Below are 20987 nucleotides of genomic sequence, written 5' to 3'. Positions count from 1 at the left end.
ATTTCTGACACACAAAGTTTGAGAGCAGAATCTAAAATTTTCCGACAACAAAATTTGATCGTTTAAATTCCGATCATGTGTAGACAATTCCAACAGACAAAGTGCCATGCATGCTCAGAATGAATTTACGAGACAAAAACTATTGGCTACTGGCCTGTTTATAGCCCCGTCGTACGTGTTCTACCCCACCGCGTTCTTGACGTTTGCAATTTCCGACCAACTTTGTGCGACTGTGTGCATGCAAGACAAGTTTGAGCCAACATCCATTGGAAAAAATCTGATGGATTTTGTTGTCGAAATGTCCGACCGTGTATACTGGGCATAACTGTGTTGATATCTTATCTGGCTGCTCATACCTATAAATAGATGAGACCCAATCACATACTCAATGCCCCCAAAAGATTTGCTCATAAAAATGTATAATATTATGAAACCAAAATAGGTTAGCCCATCCTTTTGTTCTTTTCTGGGTGATTCTATTGGTTTGATCCAAGCAGAACCAGGCTCATCGCTGATGGCCATGAACCTTAAAATATGAATGTGCAATCTCTTTTTTAGTCTCATGGACAAGCAGAGACCAGACACCTCTATATTAAAACAGAAAAAGTAATGATTCTATGAGATCTTTAACCTGCCTCTGGTTATCCTTAAGGCATTCCTCATTCATATTCTCCAAAGGCATTGCATTTTCTAGATGATGGAGTTGTTCTAATTACATATCGATCAGAGATACACACAGACATTTTCTCTGCATGGTATGTTTACATTTGTGTGATGCTTTTTGCTATCTTTTGATTTACAGCTAAATTAAGGGAATCCTGTTTTGATCCTGGTAATATAATGAATGGCACAAGACTCGGCATGGATTATAAACTTGGGTCTACTGTTACTTACTACTGTGATGCCGGCTATGTCCTGCAAGGATATTCTACCCTTACATGTATCATGGGGGACGATGGAAGACCTGGGTGGAACAGAGTGCTACCAAGCTGCCATGGTAAGCTTTGTATGCCAAAAATATTTTCTACACATCAAATGCTGTGTTTTCTCAAAACAGAATGAAATTAATATTGTATAAAAAAACTGAATTGTTTGCCTGGATAAAGAGATATTACAGAAGTACTATCTATGTAATTATACAACATCTTTTTAGTCCTCAGAGCAGAGGCTTATGGGGTCTCTTTATAACCAGGCCAAAATGTAGCAGGGAAAATTGTTCTACTAAATATCAATTATGTTGCAAACAGTTAACTAAAATTTGGCTCTCACTTCAAAATTATTCCAAGCAGGTAGGTGTCTTTTTTCTCATATAACTATATTTAAAACATTACTATATTTCTCTATTTTAAATTAAATTTTGTTTTGCATGGAGGCCGAAAGCAATAACATTTCTGTTAGATTTTCCATGCCTGTGGTCCCATTGAGAAGATTTTTCCCTCACTTCCCATACCTGTAATGCTTGCACAAAGGATGTAGTTGTCATTAAGACAGGTCTGGTATGGATTTTAAGGGGAACTCCCTGCCAAAATAAAATAAATTGGCTTGGGGTCCCCCCAAAATCTATACCATGCCCTTCAGGTCTGGTATGGATTTTAAAGGGAACCCCGTGCCCAATAAAAAAAAAATGGCGTGGAGGTCCCCCCAAAATCCATACCAGACCTTTATCCAAGCATGCAACCTGGCAGGCCACAGCAAAAGGGGAGGCAAGAGAGTGCCCCCCTCCTGAACCATACCAGGCCACATGCCCTCAACATGGTAATGGTGCTTTGGGGTCCCCCAAAGCTACTTGTCCCTATGTTGATGGGAACAAGGGTCTCATCCTCACAACCCTTGCCCTGTGGTTGTGGGGTCTGTGGGCGGGGGGCTTATTGGAATCTGGAAGCCCCTTTTAACAAGGGGGCTCCCAGATCCCGTCCCCCTATGTGAATGGGTATCGGGTACAAAGTAAAAGCCACAGGAGACAGTTTTTGATAATTCCTTTATTAAAAAAAGTGTCCCGTGATGTCTATCCATCTTCAATTATGGCGCCCAGACTCAAAAAATTTAAAAAAAATAAGCTCTGTCTCGATGGGAGGTGTCCCACCAACTGCTGTCTTTTTGCAGTAATAGCTGTTATAGAGGCAAGGGCAGGGGCCACCAGGTGACATAAACGGGTGACCCTGCACCCCTCTGATGTTACATGATGTCACATGATGTCCTATGAGGGTGTGGTCACCTGGTTACATCACTGGGTGGCTAAGCCCTTGCCTATATAACAGCTGTCACCACGAAAAGACAGTAGTTGGCAGCACACCTTACATCGAGGCTGAGCTTTTTCATTTCTATATTTTGGGTCATCTGGGGCCATGATTTAAGATGGCTGGACATTGCAGGCCACTTTTTCGACACTTTGGACACTTTTTTAGTGAATGGGTACCCATTCACACAGGTACCTTGGGGCCCCCCTTGTTAAAGGCGGCTTCCAGATTCTGATATGCCCCCCCTGCCCGCAGACTCCCACATGGGACCCCAAAGCACCACCCCCATGTTGAGGGCATGTGGCTTGGTACAGTTCAGGAGGAGGGTGCTCTCCCCCCTTTTCCTGCGGTCTGCGAGGTTGCATGCTCAGATAAGGGTCTGGTGTGAATTTTGAGGGACCTCATGCCATTTATTTTAAAATTTGGTACGGGGTTCCCCTTAAAATACATACAAGACCTGAAGGTCCTGATATGGATATGGGGGGGACCCCCACACATTTTTTTTATTTTGGCATGGGGTTCTCCTTAAAATCCATATCAGGCCTGAAGGACCTGTTATGGATTTTGGGGGGACCGCCACATAATTTTTGTAAAAATTTTGGTGCAGGTTTCCCCTTAACCACTTCAATACACTGTCTTATATAAACTACACTGCCTGCACTGACTGAATATAGAGTCTACACTGAATATCTAGTCCAGTGTTTCTCAACTCCAGTCCTCAAGGCGCCCCAACCGTGTTTTCAGGATTTCCCTCAGATCAAACAGCTGTGGTAATTACCAAGGCAATGAAACTGATCAAATCACCTGTGCAAAATAACGGGAAAGCCTGAAAACATGACCTGTTGGGGTGCCTTGACTTGAGGACAGGAGTTGAGAAACACTGATCTAGTCTACTAGTCTACGCTAAATGCAGAATATAATGCAGATATATATATATATATATATATATATATATATATATATATATATATATATATATATATAAAAATATATATATATCAAATACACCACCACTAACTAACCTGCCTGCCTAATCTAGCTCAATCTATCTCTGTCCACACTATACATGGCCGCTATGTAGGCCTTATATTTTGGGGGGGTGGCATTTCGTGGCGGTCGAATTTCCTGTGAACGCCCCATAATATTCACTGTTCGGCAAACAGGCAAACACCCGATGTTCGAGTCAAACTTACATTTAACTCGAACATCGAGCCCTTCTCTCTTCTCAACTGTGGAACATGTATAGCAATGTGTAAGAAGACAGCAGGCGCACTGGTTACCTGGAGGCAGACCTTTCCTCCTTAAAGTGGAGGGCCACCCTGAAAAAATAAAATACATAAAAAATTTGAAAAAAATCATAAAAAATAAAATAAAATAATAAATATTTTTTTTACTTACCAGAAATTCCTGCTGCTAGGCACATCATCCTAATCTGCCTCTTCCTCCTCCGCGGAGATCTTCTTTCTTCTCTCCTCCGTGCGGCATCTTCTTGCTAATGGGTCGCGCTGTGTTCTGGGAACTGTGTGTCCCAGAACACAGCGCGTCCCATTCACAAAGCGCTCTCGCGCATGAACAGTAGGAAACGGGCAGTGAAGCCGCAAGGCTCCACTGCCTGTTTCCCTTACCCAAAATGGCGGCCCCGGGACCCGAGACCGAGGGATGGGTCAGCCTCGGGAGGCCGACATCGCTGGCGCCCTGGACAGGTAAGTGTGCTTATTAAAAGTCAGCAGCTTCAGTGTTTGCAGCTGCAGACTTTAAAAAAAAAAAAATTCAAAACCGGCCCTCCTCTTTAAGGGACAGCAACACACCAGAACCCCAGACACAGCCAATGCAAGGCAACTGAAGATTTCTACACCAAACCAAAAAAGCAATAATGGCAACTGCTATGAAGTGATTGCTACTAGAAGAAAAAGGACAGGGGCAAGACGATAAACAAAACAAGAGATCCTTGGCACACTTTCAAGCTAGCTATTAAAAAAAAAACTGCTTGCAAAAATTATTATACATTTAGAGAAAAGGAACACTAAAACCTTTCCTTAACCCGGACTTAACCAGCCACATGAAGTAATTCATGTGTGTCCATAATTAAATGGATTTAAATGGATTTGGCAGCACTACCCATTACATTTTTGTTCCCAGTGTGATAATTTTGCATCACTTAAATATACAAAGCTCAACAACTGATTTATCTTGTGAAAATGCATTACTGTCACCCATAAGCTGCAATATCGCAAATCTGAGATCTTTCAGTAACAGTGACTCATTCTTCCACCACAGCACTCGCATCTCATCATATTCTATGACTGAACGACTCCTACTTATCATTGTATCAATCACTTACTTCGAAATGTGTCACTTTGACTAACATTAACTAGAATAGATGTTGTATCATGCATATATCTAGGCCACTATGTCTATCTTCCTACACTCGATTTTCATTTTCAACTTCCTGCTCAGATGCAATCTATCTTGTTTGGTTATGTAGGTACAAAATTCAGAATCAATATCACATTGACTCACCTGTTCATCCACGATTTTGATTACATTTTTTTTATTTTGAAATTGCTCTAGTGTAGATTGGGACTAATTGAATTTGGAGATTTCCAGATAAAAATGTCTTATATCATTTTTATTATGCTACCATGCATTAAAGATCAGCCATACAATTATCACACACCATAACCTGTCAAGGCATGGGCTCCACTAGACTTCTGAAGGTATACTATGATATCTTGCTCCAAGTCATCAGTAGCAGATCCTTTAAGTCCTGCACATTGCGAGGTGGGTCCTTTATGAATCATACTTTTTTTCCCAGCACATCCCAAAGACACTCAATTAGATTGAGATCTGGAGAATTTGGAGGCCAAGTCAACACCTCAGACCATTCTTTAATGCACTTCCCTATGCACCAAAAGGCTACTTATCTAAAACGTAACCTTTATTATAAATCATAAAAGGTATGTAAATGACCATAACAGGTATCCCTATAGGGTGCCCATTGTAGGCACTTTTGGCTGTGGGTCAACATGGGCACCTTGAACGGTCTGCGGCTATGCAGCACCATACGCAACAAACTACGATGCACTGTATGTTCTGAAACATTTCTATTGGAACCAACATTAACTCAGCAACTCTCAGTTTTGAGTTACAGAGTATGTATTTTACTAGAATTATTGCTCTCGCTCTAACGATCATGGCGATACCTCACATGTGTGGTTTGAACACCGCTTACGTATGCATTCACTTCTGAGTGCGAGCTCCATGGGACAGGGCCACTTTTATTCCTATTGCAAGGAATGTAAACATCACTTGTAATAGAGAAAAAGCATGACAGGACCTCTCAAATGTGTGATCTGGGGTCAAAAAACCTCAGATCTCACATTTACACTTAAAAGCAATTAAAAAAAAATTATTTTATAAAAAAAAAAAAAAAAACCTTTAAAGTTGTTGTATAGTCATTTTTATAACTTTTACCTATAGATAAAAATATTCCGCTCGCAATGCGCCACTGACTGCAGCAGCGCATGCGCACAGGGGATTCTCGGCTGACAGACGCCAGACCCTGCCAGAAAGAAATCTCCCATGCACATGCGCGGGAGTGATGATATCGCGGCTCCGGCCACTCACAGGGCCGGAGCCGCGATACCCGGAAGAAACGCAGAGGGAACATGTCAGCTCCCTCGGCGTGGATCGGGCCAGATGTCGGGGCTTCGTTCTAAGGTAAGCATTTCATAATGAGCTAGTATGCGGTGCATACTAGCTCATTATGCCCTTTCCTTTGCAGGTCAGGAAAAAATTTTAAAAACTTCAGCGGGTTTACTACCGCTTTAAGACCATTGGGTGAAAATGCTATGGAGTTAAGTGGGGGCCATCTTTCCCTCACTCGGCTTCATGTCTCAGAGCATCCCTGCTACCGTGGGCTATGGTAAGCGGTGGAGGTGACCGGAGCGAGGCGGAAGGGAGGCCCCTCTCCCACCCCTGATAAAAGTGAATTTGCTGTGGAGACCACTTTTATCAGAAAGAGGACCATCCGCCATTTAAGAATATACCAGATCTTCTGCCATAACCCCGGTATTCTATGTAAAAGTACCGACAAAAAATGGCGGCGGGCAGTCCGCACGTGGTTAAGGTAATTCTTTAAAAATGTCAATATTTGTAAATTTGCATTGTTCATTAAAATAATAGCTGTTGAACCTACCATGAAGGTCCTTGTTCATGATCTGTTATATGGTGACCACCGTCTGCCCCTGACTTTTAGTTGTGCTCCTGTATGCTCTCTCAATGCGAGCAGGAATGCATTTGTTATGATGTTCAATATTTTATCAACATAAAGAGGTCTGCAAAATGAGGTACTGTAGTCACAAGTGTGTGCATGCCCATTGTAAAAGTAAAAATAGTAAAGGAGTATTTTATTTATAACAGGAAATGTTTAGGCTATACAGGGGTTGATTTGCTAAAACTGGAGAGTGCAAAATCTAGTGCAGCTTTGCATGGTAGCCAATCAGCTTCTAACTTCGGCTTGTTCAATTAAGCTTTGACAAAAAAAAAAAAAAAACTGGAAGCTTATTGGCTTCTATGCAGAGGTGCACCAGATTTTAGTAAATCAACTCCAAGTGCTTTAGGATGGAATATCATTTAGTTAGGGTTTACATCTACTTTAAAAGAGAAGTGTGGACTTTTTTTAAATTTTAGAATCATACTTACCTGGGTGGATGCAGCTTCGCTTTGATTCTGCATCTGTCCCCCGCTGGCTCTAACACTGAGAACAGATCGATCTAACACCACCAATCGCTCAGTTCTCAGGGCTCACTTAGCAGAGAGCTGGTGACTGTCAGTCATCGCTGTCAGCTCTGCTCCCTGCTTGCTCATTGGCGCACTGGGCTGTGAAAGGGGCAGGAGTGGCTAGCTCAGGCTCTCATTGGCTCGCTGAGAGGCTGAGCAAAGTGCTGGTCCAGGCATGTAGGCAGACCCTGACTTCATTGTGACGATCGTGTCCGAGCCTGGGCCGACTCTGTGACATCAGCGGACAGTGGGCTTCAAAAAAACGGGTCACAGGAGTGCAAAACTAACTCCACTCCTGTGATCCATAGGAGAACTAAGCTTGCCTGTTTGGTTTTTAAGATGTGAACAAATACAATAGATATCTCTGCCCCTAAAAAATGTAGTACAGGCATACCCCACTTTTAAGCACACAATGGGGTTTATTTACTAAAGCTTGAAAGTGCAAAATCAGGCTCATTTCTGCATAGAACCTAATGAGCTTCTAACCCCAGCTTGTTCAATTAAGCTTTGGTAATAAAACCTGAAAGCTCATTGGTTTCTATGCAGAAGTGAGCCTGATTTTGCACTTTCCAGCTTTAGTAAATAAACCCCATTGTGTACTTAAAAGTGGGGTATGCCTGTATAGATAATGCAGTGTGCACCAAGCTGGGAATCTTCTCCCCACCAAGGATTAGAAGATTACCAGCTATAGAACTGGTTTGTAAATTGTCATTAGGACAGTTAGCACAGTACAGGTAATGTGGTGACTTGCACACCAAAAGGAAACAGAAACCTCTATTTAGTAGAACTTTATAAAATGTTAAAGGCTTCCATACAGACTGTGGAGCCTTTGTGAGTGTAGCTATATTGCTACACAGCAGGATTTCAACTACATGTGTGTCTGCTATGCTTAGTTACTACAAAACTACATTGCTGCTAACAAGGCTTATTATATAGAACTGACAATACCTGCATAAATTATCATCCATTCAGTCTGTCCATCTATATTTAAAATCTAAGAAAATAGACCTTCATCTGAATTATTTTCCATCTCCTTATTAATTGAAAGAAATTGAAATTGCCCATGTTGGAGAAACTCTAGTTTTTAGTATTCTAACAAGTGTGGTATATTGATTTTTTTTTCCAAATGTAATGTTTTAGTTTTTTTTTTATTCAATATTCAATTTCACTTATTTGTAACCTTGGCTTTTTAATACAACTTTTTATTAAACATTTCTGATTAAATCAATAAAGCACAGAATGATATGTTTCGCCAGTGAAAAAACCCCAGATCTAAGTAAGCATAAAACAATCATAAAATGATTCTGTGTATATAGTTAACCCCTACACAGGAGGTGTTTTTGTTAAGTTACCAGGGACACAGTAAGCCCTTGTACACACGGTCTGAGAATCTGTAGGAATGAGTCTTATCGGACCGTGTCGTCAGATAATCTGACTGTGTGTGGTATGCATCGGACTGATTCCGTCCAAATCTCCGTCCGACCCAATTTTCCAACATGTTGGAAATATTTCCCGACCAACTGGGCCGGACAGACCTAATCCGATCATGTGTAGAGCATTTTCATCGGACCAAGTGCCACGCATGCTCAGATCAAATTCCTACATCAAAGCTATTGGTTACTAGCCTGAATGTAGTCCCATCGTAACGAAATTACGTCATCACGTTCTGAAAGATCGGATTTTTCGCCAACTTGTCCAGACCGTGTGTATGCAACAGTTTCGGACACAATCCGTCGGACTAAATCCGATGGGCAAAATCCGACGGATTTGGTTGTCAAAATCTCCGACCGTGTGTACAGGGGCTAAGACTTGTAGAGAGTGATGGAATCATTGCACTCTCCAACTCTGATTTGCAAATTTGTACTGAATACAGTTCAAGTGGGCATAATCTGACATTATTCATTTTTACAGGTTGTATCTAGGTTTTAGCTTTCAAATATAAAAAGGATCCATCTTTCCAAGGCACGGGGGCTGATTTACTAAAAGCAAATAAGATGTTTACTTTGCAAAGGAAGTTGCAATTTGCAAGGGTATTTTCCACAGTGCTTAGTATGTGGTGAAATCTTAATAAGAATACCCAATAACAGGAAAAAATTCTGAAAAAAAAATTCACTAAGTTCTTGGGCAAATTCTCCTCTAAAGTGAACAGTCTATTTGCCTTTAGTAAATAATCTCTAGGGTCACCAAACGGCCTCTGTGAAAAAACGATTTTGCCCCCCCCCCCCCTCAATTACTGCCCAAATACAAAATTTTTAATTGTTAGATTGATACAGTAGAGGGATAGATAGATATGATGGGTAATTTTTGGAATACCCCAAATTCACTTATGCTCATCATAAAGAATACCTTCCACTTTTCACCTGCCCTAGAAGTAAGTAAGCAACTTCCAGATAACAGCAGGAGTGGGACGCAGAATCAGCTTGACCCACCTTTGAATAAACGAGCCAATATTTCCACAGGGGACCCTGTTCTTTCTGCAGAATTAGTATAACCTGCTTCAACTTTGGCAGTACTTCCTAACTTTATGTTACAAATATTTCAAGTATTGTTAGTACAAGTATTAAAGCAAATTCTGCACACTCAGCCTTGCTAGTTAGTAGTGACTTACCTGACATTAGAGAAACATAAATGCTGAGACTTCTGATCCCTTTCTGAAAATTCTATTTGTCTGTTTTTTTTATGCTGCTCCTCATGTTTCAATCCGTTACCCATTCCATTCTACTTTGTGATAATAATTCTCGGGATCAGTTAGCTATGTATATATTAAAGTATTCTTATTCTTATTTCTCTAAATGGATTTTTTATATGACTGCGCTCTTAATACATCAAAGCGATTCTGTCTAGACCTTGGTTGATTGCCATACAATAAAGTCTTGTGCTGTATATAATTTTCATGCAGGGGCTGCAGTTCATATTGCTGAATCCTTTTAATATGATATATGACATTAGCACAGCTGGTGTTCCAACAGGAGCACAAATAAAGAGCGCTGTCATGATATTCTTTAGAGTTGAGATGCATTTTTCTTTCAGTATGTGCAGTCTATGTGTCATAATCAGAACTCTCTAGTAACTTTTCTAGAAAAAAAGTGATAGAAACAGATTGAATGGTAACAAAAGTGTCTATACAAGAAAGAAGCTTCCTAGTGGTAATACTGTTAGAGATTTCACCTTGACCCATAATTGTTCTTGTCCCCTATTCAACCTTTTTATAAGTAAAAACTAAAGGTGCTAGTTCCTTAACCACTTCAGCCCTGGAAGATTTTACACCCTTCCTGACCAGAGCCCTTTTTACAATTTGCTTTAACTGCCAATTGCGCGTACGTGCGACACTGTACTCCAACAAAATATGCATCATTTTTTTCAAATAGAACTTTATTTTGGTGGTATTTGATTACCTCTGCAGTTTTTATTCGTTGCGCTATAAACAAAAAAAGAGCGACAATTTTTTAAAAAATATATTTTTTTTTACTTTTTGCTGTAATAAAAATCCCCCATTTTTTATTTAAAGAAAATATATTTCATCATCAGTTTAGGCCAACATATATTCTTCTACTTATTTTTGGTTAAAAAAATTGCAATAAGCATATATTGATTGGTTTGTGCAAAAGTTATATCATCTAAAATCTATGGGAAAGATTTATGGCATTTCTATGGCTTTTTTTTTACTAGTAATGGCAGTGATCTGCGATTTTTAGTGGTACTACGACATTGCAATGGGCCGATTGGACACTTTTGACACTTTTTTGGAACTATTGACAATTACACAGCAACCAGTGCTATAAAAATGCATTGATTACGGTGTAAATGTCACTGGCAGGGAGGGGGTTAACACTAGGGGGAGATCAAGGGGTTAAATGTGTGTTCCCTCAGTGTGTTCTAACAGTGTGGGGATGGGAGTGACTAGGAGAGGAGACATATAGTTTTTCCTACTTAGTAGGAACAAATGATATGGCGCCTCTGCTCTAACAGCACAGGGAGTTTTGTGTTTAATCACACAAATCCCAGTGCTGGAGCTCATGCATGTGATTGTGCATGGCCGGCAGTGTTCGGCCACATGCCACCGGGTCCCCCGATGTGCAGAGGGAATGCACGTGCACCTCCGGCAGTGCATGTGCACCCTCTTGTTGGGGGAAAAAGGGTAGGATGTACCCAAACAGGGTTTTGCCCAGGAGAGCCATTCTGCTTCGGTATATCTGTGTGAACTGGTGAGAAACTGGTTAAAGTGGTTCTAAAGCCTTACGGTTTCTCACTTTAACACATTATATGCATTAAGGTAAAAAATCCTTCTGTGCTGTAGCTCCCCACCCCCCAGACCCCCTTTTCCCTACCTGAGCCCATTCGATCCAGTGATATGCACGAGCATAGTGACTCCCACCACTGTCTCTCTGCTCATTGGACAATCAAATCCAGTGACACGGGAATGGGGGGCAGGGGTGAGGCTGAGTCCTGCAGTCTGTATCAATGAATGCAGCAGAGGGATTCAGAAGTAAGCCTGCATGGGTTCCCCCAGAAAAAATGGCTTTCCTAAGGGGTTCAGAGGAATAGTTAGGCACTGGAGAACCAGCGGGGGACTCCAGAAGAAGAGGGTTGGGGCTGCTCTGTGTAAAACCATTGCAAATAGTAGGTACGTATGGGCATGTTTGTTATTTTTATAAAAAAAGGATTTACAATCACTTTAAGCATTTTTTTTTTTATATAGTAACCTTAGCCCTAAATAGGCTCCATCCATCTATTTCTATTTCTTCTGCCAGTTGCAGGCAAGTAACCTGAACACAGAATGCAATTGACAAAGGCCAATTAGGAGACTTGTTTCTGTTGCATGGAAGGTTTACACCAGCTATGGATAAGCATTTACTAAAGCTATGGCGGTAATCAATAAATATAGATTCAAGAATGAGTTCAAGAATGAGTCCTATACCTTCAGAACATGAAAGGGCCCTGACTGGAGAGGGGGCAGATATAAATGGTAACAAATCAGCTCAGATTTCAGTTTTCACATAAGAATATTTAGCTAGAGAAAATCTTTACATTCATGATGGTAAATGTGTAATATGATGTTGTAATAAACCATCAAAAAAGATACAGTACTTCTCACATACCACAATATAAGTGAACAAGCAGTCTACATATATAGTATTTCTCACATACGACATTAATAGAAACAACTGTTTGTTATCCTAATAATTAAACATATGATCTTGTATTCTATAACTCTACAGAACCCATTGGCCTTTGTCCATGTCAACTGATGAAACACGGCTTTGCTACATATTTCGTTTTGCATGTTATTTGAACACAGGGGTGGGACCAAGGGTTGCAGTCATAAATATTAGGGAAAAGCATGAAGCAATAATTGAATACTATCCTGAAAAAATTCCTTAGATTTCTAGAGATTTTTGGGTGTACATTACCCACTTAAGCCCCAGACCATTTTTCTGGCCAAAGACCAGGGCACTTTTTGCGACTGAGGACTGCATCATTTTGGCTCCCAAACAAAATTGAAGTCCCTTTTCTCCATAAATAGAGATTTCTTTTGGTGGTATTTGATCACCTCTGCAGTTTTTATTTTTTGTGCTATAAACAAAAAAAGAGTGTCAATTTTGAAAAAAAACGCATTATTTTTTACTTTTTGCTATAATAAATATCCCTAAAAAATGTATAAAAAACATGTTTTTCCTCAGTTTAGACTGATATGTATTCGTTGACATATTTTTGGTAAAACAACTTGCAATAAGCGTTTATGTTTGGTTTGCGCAAAAATTATAGCATCTACAAAATAGGATGATAGTTTTATGGCAATTTTATTATTATTTTTTTTACTAGTAATGGCAGCGATCATCGATTTTTATCGTGACTGCAACACTATGGAGGACACATTGGACAATTTTGACACATTTTTGGGACCATTGGCATTAATACAGCGATCAATGCTATAAGATTGCATTGATTACTGTAAAAATGTCACTGGCAGTGAATGGGTTAACCCCTAGGGGGCAGGGGAGGGGTTAAGTGTGTCCTGGAGAGTGATTCTAACTGTGGGGGGGGTGGGCTAGCAGTGACATGACACCCACCCCTGCTCCCGATGATAGGGAGCAGATGATGAGTGTCCTGTCACTAGGCAGAACGGGGAGATGCTGTGTTTACATCGGCATCTCCCTGTTCTTCAGCTCCATGACACAATCGTGGGCACCTGGCGGACATCGAGTCCACGGGTCCCGCGGGAACGGTCATGGAGCTCACGGCATGCACGCACACACCCAGCAGGAAATTCAAAGTAACGTACAGGTACATTACTTTGCCCAGCCATGCCATTCTGTCGACGTATATCTACAGGATTCGGTCGGCAAGTGTTTAAACTACTGTGGCTGACTGTTAAAATGCTCCACTCCAAGTGGTTTGCAAAGGGACCTGAAGAATCAAAGGAGATCAGCAGGGAATCAAATGAGATTTTATTTTATTTTTTTGCTGTCTTCCACATGGTAGATATCCTTGAGGCAATCTACAGTGTCTGCTTTGTCATCCTCTATTATGATGACATCTGTCTGCATGTCTAATGTCTTTAAAGCTAAATACTAATTCCCAATTCTATTGTTAAATATTTGTTTTGGGTATATAATAGTCTCCTGTATTTCAAAGAATGTTTAGATGCTGGACTTAGCTAAAATAGACGAACAGCTTCAAAATGTAATAACTCTTAAAAGGTTATTTGCATTTTAACTTTCCTCTAATAATCCATAAAATCCATAACATTTTAAAGGGTATCTAAAATCAAAAAACAAACATTTAATATACAGTGTGTTTCGAAAAGAATAACCCAATTTTAAAACCTTATAATTGTGCAACCATGCACCACCAATGAATGAAACCTGTACTACTAGAACGGGCAGGGCCTAGAATTTTAAATGACGACTGCTAGATACCACTACTAGCACCCAAATAGATACTAACCTCAGTCATTAACAAGATGAGGTCTATGCAACAGAAGGTATTTTGCGTTTTCCAACTTAGCAAGACAGAGCCCGTAATAGTGGTGCAGCGTGCATTTTGACAATGTTTAGGGATTGCACCACCAGTAGCAAAGAACATTTGTCATTGGTATAAACAATTTGAAGAATTGGGGTGTTTATGTAAGGGGAAGAGACCAGGGCGAACATGCACTTCAGAGGAAAATGTGCAATGAATTCAAGTGGCTTTCCAGAGAAACCCGCACAAGTCCACTAGTCATGCTATCCGAGAATTTGTGATCCCTCATACCACTGTTTGGCATGTGTTAAGAAGACTCTTGCTTCTGAGGCTATACCGATTGCAACTTATGCAAGCTCTTTGTGTGAGTGGCAGAAGAAAATGTTTAGATTTCTGTCATGTACTCTTAGATGACATGGAGGACAACAGGTTATTACTGCAGTTGATTTTTAGTGATGAAACAACGTTTCATCTAAGCTATAAAGTTTCACTCTCAGACGGGTTGGGGACAAATTCAGCTATCATCTTGATGTTATCCGTGAAGCAGATGAAGGGCACATGGAGCATTTATAATATTGTGAGTGAAGCTTAAGGACTTACTCAATAGTTTGTAATTTGTTATGTAACTATAACACATTTTATTATTAAATATAACTATTTGGAACTGGGTCATTCTTTTTGAAATACACTGTATTTTTATTTTACCGGGCTTTTATTCCTTTATTTTTTTTTCTGATGAAAGTCTCAGTAAAACACTTCCTCTCCTAGTGTGACAATGCTCAATCACTGTACTGTTTAGAGGAGGAACATTGTCATCCTAGGACAGTGCCTTACTGATTTATATCCTTGGAAGAGAAGCATTATCACCATCAGCTGCTCTCCTGATTTGGACTACAAATGCCTCTTCTCATCTCCAATACAGAGATTAGGTTTTTTGTAGCACATAGAAGATAGCTGGTAAAGCTTATAATAATGTCTGAGATTTTTGTTTAGTGCACAGGAAGTACCGTATTTTACCTTAAAATCGGGGGAAAATCATGGGTGCGTGTTATACGCCGATCCCCCTGCCGATCTGCGCTGTCTGTGGAGCGCCGCCGACATTTACCGAGCTGAGCCAAGTGTACTGTGTACTTGGCTCCGCTCTCAGTCACCCCTAGTCCCGCCTCCTAGCCTTTACGTCCCGCCATTGGCCCAGTGTTGTGTCCATCACAGGAGCCAGGACAAGGGGCAGGACAGGGGCATTACTGCGAGCAGAGCTGAGTAGCCGAGTACCCTCGGCTCAGCTCGGTCTATGTCAGCGGCGGGAGGAGCCGAAGATCTCGGCGGCGGCGGCGGTGGGAGGAGCCGAAGATCACGGTGGCGGCGGCGGGTTGAGCCGAAGATCTCGGCGGTGGCGGTAAATTTAAAACTAACATGCTGCAATTTTGTGCAAGGCTGCAGGGGAACAGTGCAAGGCTGCAGGGGGACAGTGCAAGGCTGCTGGGGGACAGTGCAAGGCTGCAGGGGGACAGTGCAAGGCTGCTGGGGGACAGCGCAAGGCTGCTGGGGGACAGTGCAAGGCTGCAGGGGGACAGTGCAAGGCTGCTGGGGGACAGTGCAAGGCTGCAGGGGGACAGTGCAAGGCTGCAGGGGGACAGTGGAAGGCTACATTGATGGGCATTTAAAATGTAAGGTTTTTTCCTTAAACTTGCCTCCTAAAAGTTTTTTTCCTTAAACTTCAGGAGCAACATGTATTTTTCTGTACTTAAAGCAGATCTTCAGTCATTATTTCATCTTTCCATCTATTAAATCTCCTACCCTGTTGTTTTAACTTTTTCTGCCAGTAAATACCTTATACAGCCCACTTTCTGTTTCTTGTCTGGTCATTACCCTAGGCGTATGACAGCTCTCTCTCTCTCTCACTCTCAAGAGAGTTTGCCAGGAAGGCGGGGGGGGGGGGGGTGAGTCATAAGAGGGCCTATCAGAGCTGCAAGGCTGCAGATCTGGAGGTGTGCCTCTATGTGTCTGTGTATATTCAGGAAGTGAACAAGCAGCAGCTTCAGCTGCCCACAGTTAAAATGGCTACAGCCAGACTTAGTGGAGGGAGATTTCTGCAGCATATTTGGCAAGTACAGAATCACAGTAGATATAAAATAATATGCAAAGTGGTTGGGAGGAAGCCTCAGAATGGAAAAGATGTTTGTATTACAGATTATGTGAGAAGACTGCAGTTCTTCTTTAAAGAAAATGTTCTTAACCTAAAAAAAAAACAAATGCGACCATCACATGTAAGGACTGGTAAGCTACAATATATTAGACATGTTTCATAGTTTCATAGTTAGTAAGGTTGAATAAAGACACCAGTCCATCCAGTTCAACCTGAGTGAGTGTCTACATTTGTCCCTATCCCTGTACATTGCACACTAATGTTGGTCTCTACCCTCAGGGAGCCACAATCCAAGGTCCCCATTCATATCCTAGGGCCAATTTTGAACAGAAGCCAATTTACCTACCTGATAGACAAATACTGTTGTGCACAAACCTCGCCAGATGAACCTGATCTTAGTTTAGAAAGCTGCTCACATATGAAAGTGTTCTCTACACTCAAAGTTACAGATACAGGGGGTGTTTTATGTGGCACTACCTAAATAAATAAATCCTACTAAATGTGAACTCTCAAAATTTATATAAATATATTGTTATAAATAAATCTCATCCATAAGTAAAAATTCATACTGTGCATCACTTCTCAAAAAAGTATAGTGCAAAAAAAGGTAAAGTGCAAAAAAGTAATAACAATATGACAAAGTAACAATAATTGCATAAATAAATAAATCTTTGCAAAAGTGCAATAGTGCAAATCGCATAACCCACAATCATACCAAAAGGGTAAGCATATTGAAAATTAAGGTTACTCCAAACAAGATATCAAGTGCAAAGTGTAAATAAATCAGTCCACTCCAATCTATATAAAATATGCAATCAGTCCAAAAGATGATGGTAATCATGCAATGTGAAAAAAGTGCAGATTACACCGTTCCTCCACACTTCAGTGCTTCAAGTGCATCCCTTGTTTCCCCAGCCTCTCACCTCTAATCAAGGTCCCTAAGGACTGGATCACACTTCAGGGATGGTGGGTTAGTAATCTTCCACCTCCTTACAAATACAACCTCCGGAACACCAGCTTGTTTTCTCCAGAAATTCACAATCCGGGTTATATAGAAGAGAATAAGGGGGCATCCAATGTGTAGTAGAATCAAATCCACTTTATTTATAAAAATATCCACACTTACATTTCAATCCAGCAATTCGCAAACTCCAGGCAGGTAGTGTCGTTGTTGGGATTTGAACCAGCGACCCTTCTTACTGCTAGGTGAGAGTGCTAACCACTACATCACTGCGCTGCCCAACATGTGACCACTGAAATATTTTGTTTTGGAATTTCAGGCCGAAAAATACATTTATTCCTGAAATTTGTTTTTATTTATTTTGTTTCATTAAAAAATGCATCCAAATGAATTAAGGTCTAATCTGTCAATTGAAGGCTTATACGGTGTATGTCGGATGTTCTAAGGAGATTTGACAAAGCAGCTAAACTGTTCGATGCTGCGGTTGTACATTTCCGGTAGAATGCTCCACCCACAAGCTATAGTAGAATTCTAATATTGTTTGACTAGTAATAATTATAATTATTAATTATATTACTAGTCAAACAACATTAGCATTCTTCTATAGCCTATGGGCTAAAAATTAGACTGTAAATGTCCACAAAATGTCCGTAAATTTTTTTTAGCTGCTTCATCTTCATGTCTAATGATATTACCACATGTTCGATAGACACAGATTGCTATTGTCACTGTCATGTGGAATCTTCTACCTATTTATATAGAACTGTTGTCGCAACAATATGAAAATATAATGGATAAGAAAATAAAGCATTGTTTTATTTCGGATCTTTTGGATTTCGATTCTGCACATTCGTTTTAGTTTTACATAGTTACATAGTAGGTGAGGTTGAAAAAAGACACAAGTCCAACCTGTGTGTGTGATTATATGTCAGTATTACATTGTATAGCCCTGTATGTTGTGGTCGTTCAGGTGCTTATCTAATAGTTTCTTGAAACTATTAATGCCTCCCACTGAGACCATCACCTGTGGAAGGGAATTCTACATCCTTTCCACTCCCACAGTAAAGAACACTCTACTACTAAGGTTAAACCTCTTCTCTTCTAATTTTAATGAGTGGCCATGAGTCTTGTTAAACTCCCTTTTGCAAAAAAGTTTTATCCCCATTGCGGGGTCACCAGTATGGTAGTTGTATATTGAAATCATATCCCCTCTCAAGCGTCTCTTTTCCAGAGAGAATAAGTTCAGTGCTCACAACCTTTCCTCATAACTAATATCCTCCAGACCCTTTATCAGCTTTGTTGCCCTTCTTTGTACTCGCTCCATTTCCAGTACATCTTTCCGTGTTCAAATGAACACAGAAATCCCTGAAAATCGACTAAAATGCATTCGGACGATAACAAACGCACATGTATACTATATATTAATTTTTTTTGGGGTTTAAATATCTCACTCTCAGCATAGAACATCAGTGCACTATGGACACATATGTGTGACATGCGGGCCCTTCCACCATCTTCCAGTCATGAATGGTGACTGGGAGCTGTTGTTGACATCTTGGTCAGTGTGCTCACTCTCAGCATAGAACATCAGTGCACTATGGGCACATATGTGGGCATTAAGGCACACACTCCCTGCTTTAGGCAGATAGTAAGAGGTTAAAACCATCAAACACAGCATTCTTATCTTAAAATGTAAGGTTCATAACTGTTTCAGAAGCGTAGCTCTTGTAAACATAAGAATGTTTTAAAAAAACAGAACTTCTATGGTATAGGTTTTGAAGCATTAAGTTTACAATGAGTTGGGATAAGAAGAGCCAAATAGTCCCCCGCCGCTGGAGACATTGAAAAGTATTTGATCATTCCTGAATCCTTGTGGATATTGCAGAATTCCTTACTTATGGTCCTTTTGTGCCAATGGCCATGGGCAGCAAATCCTGTTTCCAAAAACCTTGCAACTCTTTCTGCTGTGCAAGCATTTGGATTTCCTAAATTCTTAGTTTACAACTTCTAGATGCCAATTTTGTTAGAATGGATGTGTAATGAAAAGCTGTCTTGTGTTTGGTCTTTCATCTTGGAAAAAATATCACTTGCCTTTGTAAAGACATTCCTTTCAGATGCCCTTGAAGCTTACCTAATAAGTTTGGGATGTGAACCAAATCCACAATTCTCATTCCATTATGAATGCATGTGAAGATTATCCAGTGTAATATACTAAACCATTTGGCACAGGATGATGGCAGTTAAGAGCAAGATCTAATTAAAGTATGTAGATGAAACATTCATTCAACAAAGGCATGACAAGTAATCATTTCTGTCTACATCACCAGATAGGACACTTAATTTCTATATTATTGCATGTAAATGCAAACTTTTGCACAGCTGATGCCAATGGCTTTTTTTGGCTGGCTTATGCAAAATTACAGAAAACCAAATTCTAGTATTTGGACTGGGACTGACCTTTTTTTTTCTTCTTAATTTAGGATCCCTAGACAAAACTTTATGAAAATAAACTTGTCAGTGTGTGTTAATATTTAAAATAAAATTTTCTTATATTTTGTAATTTGAGCTTCTGTTCAGGAACACAGCATTGTGGATGTGCCTGACTGATTTCTTCTTATTCACAGACAATCGGTATCTCAAACAACAAAGATCTAAATAGGCGAGCAGCCTATTTAGAGTGTCAGCGCAGGCACGTGGGCGTACCCCTGACGACTTTAGTTGTTGACAAAACGATTGTCGGGTAGTCACACCCACAAACTCTGCGCATGAGCGGTCACTTTTTAAATGTCTGTATACAGGACTTTTGTTTTTTTAAACCTGTTTTTATGCTATTTGGAGACTTTTGGAAGGTCCCAAACAGCATGGTATCATTTACTCCAATAAATCTTCTTGATGAGACAATATTACACTATTTGGAGTATCAAATTGTTTTTTGTAAGATTAGCACAATCTTTGGAACACTTGGGATACTTGCTGTGATTGCGAGACTTTCCGAGACACAGAGGTTATTAACAAGAGACAACCAGGAGATCAAGGAAGCCCATGAGATCTGGAGTTCATTTCTGGGGATCTGTGATCCAATTCATGCTTTTTGACCTCCCTGAGTAAGGGGGGTTGCTAGCGGTCGGGTAAGCCTTCCTTTTACTAGAGGTGACCGATATCACGAGGTCAAGCAATCACACCAAGTCATATATCCATGTGAAGAAGTCACTTTTATGGACTTTTTTTTAGATATTTAATATATTTTTTTCACCATATTATTTGGACCTTTATCATAGCACTTTCCATATATATATATATATATATATATATATATATATATATATATATATATATATATATATATATATATATATATATATGATCTTTTGGTCTTGTATATTCCTCAGTTGTGCTTGATTTATGATAGTTTTATTTATTGGCAGTATTGAGCATTTTCTTGTTTTATATGCAATTTATGGTAACACTGTTCACATTATATGGTCACTAATCTGCATTTTTTTGTAAGTTGTGCTCAACAACTTTCTTCATATATTTTATACTGCACTTTTTTCTACACAACAAAGATTTATTGAATGTTGTGGGAGTTAAACTCAATAAAAAATAAAAAAAGCAAAGGCAGCCTTTAACCACTTAGCGCAAATCGCCATCATGTTGTGTTGGTACTTTGACGCTAAACACCCTTGTTATGGCAGCAGATTAAGGGCGAGCAGCTGGCTTTCAGATAAAAGTTGTCTCTGCTACGGATTTGCCACGAGATTACTTTTATTGAGGATGGGAGGGGCCACCCCCCTCCCGCCGTATTAAAGTCATCTCTGCAGCTTACCGCTCACGTCCTTTCTCTTCTGAGACATGAAGCTGAGTGAGGGAAATATGGTCCCTGCTCAGCTCCATAACA

General features: G+C 40.2%; 1 protein-coding gene across 1 annotated transcript in view; it reads left to right on the top strand.

Moving 5' to 3' along the window:
* Positions 1–20987, top strand: part of CSMD3 (CUB and Sushi multiple domains 3) — a 1166690-nt gene that overhangs the window by 619046 nt on the left and 526657 nt on the right. Inside the window, exon 30 of the mRNA XM_077493847.1 lies at positions 803–997. Coding sequence (XP_077349973.1) covers positions 803–997 — 195 coding nt within the window. The remainder of the gene's footprint in view (positions 1–802; positions 998–20987) is intronic.

This window comes from Lithobates pipiens, unplaced genomic scaffold (genome assembly GCF_037356315.1).
Source record: "Lithobates pipiens isolate NorthernLeopardFrog02 unplaced genomic scaffold, aLitPip1_a1.2 Scaffold_19, whole genome shotgun sequence".
Taxonomy (NCBI): Eukaryota; Metazoa; Chordata; class Amphibia; order Anura; family Ranidae; genus Lithobates; species Lithobates pipiens.
The sequence above is the reverse complement of the archived record's forward strand: the minus strand, read 5'-3'. Positions and strand labels throughout refer to the sequence as shown.